The following is a 6000-nucleotide window of genomic DNA, read 5'->3' as shown; positions in this document are numbered from 1 at the left end:
ATTTAACATTTAGATTTAAATATAATATTTAGATTTAATATTTAACATTTAGATTTAACATTTAACATTTAGATTTAAATATAATATTTAAATTTAATATTTAACATTTAGATTTAATATTTAACATTTGATGAAAAGTTACAAATATTTTACTAAATGTTGTAAAGAAATTACTCGAAAAAAATATGTTTTTGTAAGGTTTTGAGCTAAATGTGGAAAAATGTTGCCGTTAATTTCAGCATGTTTCACTTTACAAATGGCGCCCCATACAACAGATGCTAATGTTTTTGTCACTTTTTATGGATTCAAACTCAAAGTAAGGTCAGTACTTGCACGCTTTAAACACTGCACGCTCATACTCTCTCCCGCACTGACATATTATCCATTCTTGAGCTGTTGTCACGAACGTCGCACCTGCTTACATCATTGTCATGAGACACTCACAAAAAAATCATGGTTTTAGTAACGAAGTAACGCTTATTACCTTTTTTGCAATAGTAATAAGTGAATATGACAAGAACAATAAAAGTTTTCAGATAATTGATAGGGAGTTTCTGAGGAAAGAAAGATGGGTCAGGACTGTGTTTTACATCCAAAAAAGGCAATAAAATCATGTATTTTAAGGTTGAAATGCTGCACATGTTTTATGAGGTAATAATGTTACGTTAGGAAATTACATTAGGAGACAAGAACACTCTGGGTTTTGGGACTTTAACGGTTTATCTCTGCACTCTGATTCTTGTTTATCATCAGCATGAACAAGATGAGACTTTGGCCTGTTTGAATAATCCCGGTAATTGTTTCAAGCCCACAGAACATCAGGTTCATTGTTCATTAGATAAAAACTATTTTACATGTTTCTGCAGATTGATTCATTTCTGCCCTGCTGTTAATATTGGTTAAGCATTTTAACAGTGTGAGTTTCCGACCTTAATATTTTTCTTCAGTATCATGATCAAGCAAACAGAATGAGGCTCTAGTGAGCAGCTGCCATGATTAAACAATGGTAATAACAGATGATAAGTAATGATAAATGGTAAATTAAGCCCCAGCAGTGCTGTTTTGCTTTATTTTCCCCATCCCTGTTCCTCTTAATCAAAGCAGGTAACACTTGATCTATTTTGTGTAGAAGAAGAGACAAAGTGACAAATGCAGAAAAAGCTGATATCTGTCACTGGGATAGCCCAGAGAGATTTCTGTGTTTGCTGAACCAGCTAACGCTAAGAAAGCCTGTGGGTTTGTCACTCTTGGTTTCCAGTATACCTCTTTGGTATGAAAAAAAAATTAATACAAACTGCTGAAGCTCAAACTGAGCAGCAGAATGTGGGAATAAAGGTGATTTGAGGGACTTTGAATGTGGCACAGTTGTTCGTGTTGGTCTCAGAATTTTCCCACACAACCATCTTTAGGGTTTACGGAGGATGTTCCAAAAAAGAGGAATAAAAAAATCCTGTGAGCGGCAGTGCTCTAGGGTCTTGTAAATGTCAGAGGTCAGAGGAGAATGGCTAGACTGCTGTGAGCTGATAGGAAAGCAAATGTAATAGAGTGGTTTTTGAAAAAAGAAAACAGGGACCACACAGCTAAGAACAGAAAATTAGGCTCTAATTTGCACAGGCTCACCGAGACTCAAAAATCCCAACCCCCTGGTCGCCCCGTGGCTCAGGGGGTTGGGATTTTTGAGTCTCGCATCTGTAACCGGAAGGTCGCCGGTTCGATCCCCGGGCTCTCTGTCCTGGTCGTTGTGTCCTTGGGCAAGACACTTTACCCTACCGCTTACTGGTGTTGGCCAGAGGGGCCGATCGCTTCTGTCAGTCTGCCCCAGGGCAGCTGTGGCTACAGCTGTAGCTTGCCTCCATCAGTGTGTGAATGTGAGAGTGAATGAATAGCGGCATTGTAAAGCGCTTTGGGTGCCTTGAAAAGCGGTATATAAATCCAATCCATTATTATTATTATAGGCTGATAGGTCTCAGTTTCTGCTGAAACATTTGAATGTACGGTCAGAATTCATGCTCCAGGCTGCTGCTAATGGTATAATAGTTTGATGGTTATTTTCTTGGCACGCTTTGGCCCCATCAGTGCCAACTGAACGTTGTTTAAACTCAACAGCTCCTGAGTGTTGTTGCTGTCCCTTCATGTGTATCCATCAGCTGATGGCAGCAGGATAACGCACCATGTCAAATCATCTCAAACGGGTTTCTTGAACATGGCGATGAGTTCACTGTACCCAAATGACCTCCACAGCCCCCCAGATCTCAGCTCAACAGAGCATCAAGAATGTGCAGCCAAAAATCTGCAGCTAATAACCCCGTCTGAAAGAAATACTTCAAGACAGAAGATGGAAAAAAGCACTAAAAAGCCAATGTATATTTAGGTTTGATTACTGGTAAATCTAGTGGACGGGGAAAAAAACATGTAAAAGACAGAACATTTTGTGATTTTTTTTTTTTTTTTATGTCAGGAAAAGGTCTGCATTCAGTAATTCATGTTTCTTTACAACAGGCAAAAAATAAATAAAAATAATGAGGAATTTCTTTCTGGTTTGTTTTAAAGTACGCCATGCTAACTAAAGAGTCATGTGTCTGACTCACTGTGAAAGACCTTAAAATAAATGAATTCTCTGATCAGACACGATGGTTTACAAGTCGTTATGTGTGGGACACAGATGCAAAAGAAAAAAAGCAGTCTAGTCAAAGATTTAATGATACCTTTGATGGATTTATTAGGGGTGTTTTTGAAATAGTTTTTAAAAATACACAGAAAACCCTCAGATTGATGAATTCTTTATGAATTTCATGATTAAATTTGGTCTGCACCTGATGTTTTTGTTGCCTAGAGCTGCACGAGTTGATCTCTCCTAACTCACAGGTATCAGTGCAATATTATCAGCCCATTTTCATTTCTTTTAAATATGTTTTTGCATTATTTTCATTTTTGTTGTGCATTTTAATTCTTATCTGGATAAATTTGCACCTTCTTCTTATATTTTCCTCTCCCTTTCTCAGCTCTGGAGACCAGCTGGGTGGAAGAAGGGGTTAGATGCCCTCTTGGCCAATTCCCATGTGGAAACACGAGTGAGTGCCTCCCTCAAGTTTTGCAGTGTAATGGACACAAAGACTGTCCCAATGGAGCTGATGAGAGACAGTGTGGTAAGTGTGAGCCAGTGTAACAGTGGTTATAAATGACCAAAGGCAGTATTTACTTTTAAGGGAATAGTATGTTGTTTATATTGACTTTATTATATTTTCTTATTTTTTAATATAAGTTAGAATTTTTAAATAAACTTTAGATGTTTGTAGCTCGCATTTTATGAAACGCTGAACTAATGAAATGAAGATTTGGCCTTATTTAATCTTACATGAGTCGAAAATTCACATTTTAACCTGTGATTACACTTCATAACTGTCTTTCTTTCAAGGTGACACTAAAAGTTTTAGCAAGACAAAGAGAACGACAAGCCCAGTCAGAAATATCCTGCAGTATAATATTATACAATAAGCTTAAGGTATTCATGTTTAGTTATTTATAAATCAGTGCCTGTTGTCCATTACCTACTCCTACTTTTTTTTTGTACATTTCAAAACAAAGGAATAAATAATATAAACAGCATTCAATAGTAGCATTAACGACTAGCAGGTTGTTTAGTGATCATGTACAATCCCTGCTTCCTGGTCGAAACTACACTGCATTCATTAAGGATCTTGTCTTCTCTTTTGTGTTTTATTGTGTTGGATCTTGTTCTATTTAATATAAACAACTGTCTAAAAATAGTCAGTGATCACCATGGGCTTCTCTGGGTTTTTATTACCCCTGTTCATCTGCAGCACATTTTAAAGCTCAGTTTTTAAAACCTAACGATGTAACTACAGCTGTTCGCGGTTTGCCTGACACCAAATATTTGAATGGGTCAGAAAAGAATCACTTTGAGGCTAACAAAGATTTGAGTGAGTACATGAATGTGAGGATCAGGACTTTTTCATAGCGAGTAATCTAAAACGTGCAGCAGTATATTAATGGCTAACCCTGTGCTATCGATGTATCTCAGATGTTGACCTGACTGAAGTTTGAAAGCTTCTTCCTGACGTGCGATTGCATTTGTTTCCACCTATCGGGAACTTTCACGTTAACTTTTATTGGAAATAAAATCTATGGGAAAAAGTTAGCAGTTATACTCCAGTGTCGCTGTGCTAATGTGTTTATATTATCCTAACCATAGCTGTGTAGAGAGATTCTGGGTTCAAATCCCGGACGAGCCCCCAATTCTAAATATCAACACTTCACCAAGTTCTTTTGATTCCTCAGAGGCATCTAATGGAAGACAAAACACTGCTCAGTAGAATGTTTAACACTTTATTACTTCTAGAAGGGAGATGCGTCCTGCATGACACTCTGCCACAGATCTCAAAATGGTGGTGTGCCACTAACAGTTTTATTACAGAAGCTCTCTCATTCTAGTCTAAACAACAGTGTCTCAGTAACTTTCCTCTAGAGATGGTCCCCTCTTATCTACATTTTCCCAGGGAAGCGTGAGCGAGAGGCTACAGCTTTCTACTCCCCAAGGACACGTGGTCTCATGCCTTTATTTTTCAGGGTTGTGTCCACTTAATACTACACTATATAACTTTATAACAGTTATTATTAATAAGAAGCATAGCATTATTGAGGCACTGCAAATTATTTAATCCCAACACTAGCAACCACGTAGCACACCACCATATGCTAGCTAGCCCACCATCGGTAACCCTAAAAATGTCACTGCTGTTTAGTTTTCCTTCTTCATTTATATCCGAAGTGAAAGCAGAGCTATATGTTTTAATTTTTCTCAGTCAGAACATGGTATATCATCTTAAATAAAAACTAGCAAGCTAACTCCCCACTAACTTCTAACTCTGTTAAACTTCATAATCCTGTTTTTCATGGATGCCTGGATGTTAAATTTGATAGTTACACCTGGTTAGGCAGACATGCTGATCATTTTATTAAAGATGAAAGAATTTTGACGGCTTTTAACTCTCAGTCATGCTGTAGCGTTTGTTTGAGAACTGAAGGGCTTTTGGACCTGGAAATAGCTAATGATGTCATATTTAACAGGCAGATTCCCTTTAAGGTAAATACTGCTTCTTCTTAAAGTGTTAAGAAGCACTAAAAGAGTGCAAAACCTTATATAGTTGGAGTTTGCACTCTTGTAGTGCTTCTTCTTAACACTTTGACCTTCAGATCAATCTATTGCCCCTAAAAAGAGAGTCAGTGATCAAATATGAAATATTTTAAAACTTCATATAATATTATTGTTGAGAATTCACACCACACTTGTAAGAATCGTAGTTTCTAGGTTATAAGCTTTTGGTCAATTTTCAATCAATAAAGCTGATCTTGAATACCTTAGTTTTCATTCAAAATTTTGAGGTACAGACAGCATGGTAGTCTTGCAGCAAGACTACTTGAAACAGGAGAAAAGCTGTTACACAAGAAGTATTGTAGAAGGGCGTCGATCAAGCATCAGGTCTGGTGTGTACTCCTTTGTGGGAGGAGGACCAGGACTACCAATGCCAGAGTCACACAAAATGACCTCAGATGGGATACTCATGTGCATATTTCTGACTAAACTGTCAGAAACAGAGTCCATGAGGATGGCAACGGGTCCTGACTTCCTTTATTCTGGCCTGTTGCCGCAGCCCAGCATTATGCATTTCAGTTCTCATTCACTAGAGATATACCTCTCCAGACCTTCACTTACCCCCTGCCATTGAGTGTCATAAATAAAGCAGTGAAGGAACTTCTGTTTGTTATACATGGATAATTAGGAGTGACATGCGCCTTAAACAAAAGAACCCTTCTTTTCTTTGGTGGGACTCCAGACCAAATCGAGCCTCGCTTTCCTACAACCTCTCTTGGGCCTCGGAGTATTAGCCACTGGATCAAACTCTCATGACAGTCTTCCTGCAACTGCAAATCAACCAGCTGAGCATGGGCACGAAGACTGTAATCCTGACAATCTCCAAA

General features: G+C 38.0%; 1 protein-coding gene across 1 annotated transcript in view; it reads left to right on the top strand.

Annotated features, from left to right (window-relative positions):
* Nucleotides 1-6000, top strand: part of rxfp2a (relaxin family peptide receptor 2a) — a 45319-nt gene that overhangs the window by 10078 nt on the left and 29241 nt on the right. The window contains exon 2 of the mRNA XM_013915307.1: nucleotides 3003-3146. Within this exon, the coding sequence (XP_013770761.1) occupies nucleotides 3003-3146 (144 nt within the window). The remainder of the gene's footprint in view (nucleotides 1-3002; nucleotides 3147-6000) is intronic.

The sequence above is a fragment of the Pundamilia nyererei genome, unplaced genomic scaffold (genome assembly GCF_000239375.1).
Source record: "Pundamilia nyererei isolate P.nyererei 1_Seehausen unplaced genomic scaffold, PunNye1.0 scaffold00286, whole genome shotgun sequence".
In the NCBI taxonomy this organism is placed as follows: Eukaryota; Metazoa; Chordata; class Actinopteri; order Cichliformes; family Cichlidae; genus Pundamilia; species Pundamilia nyererei.
The sequence above is the reverse complement of the archived record's forward strand: the minus strand, read 5'-3'. Positions and strand labels throughout refer to the sequence as shown.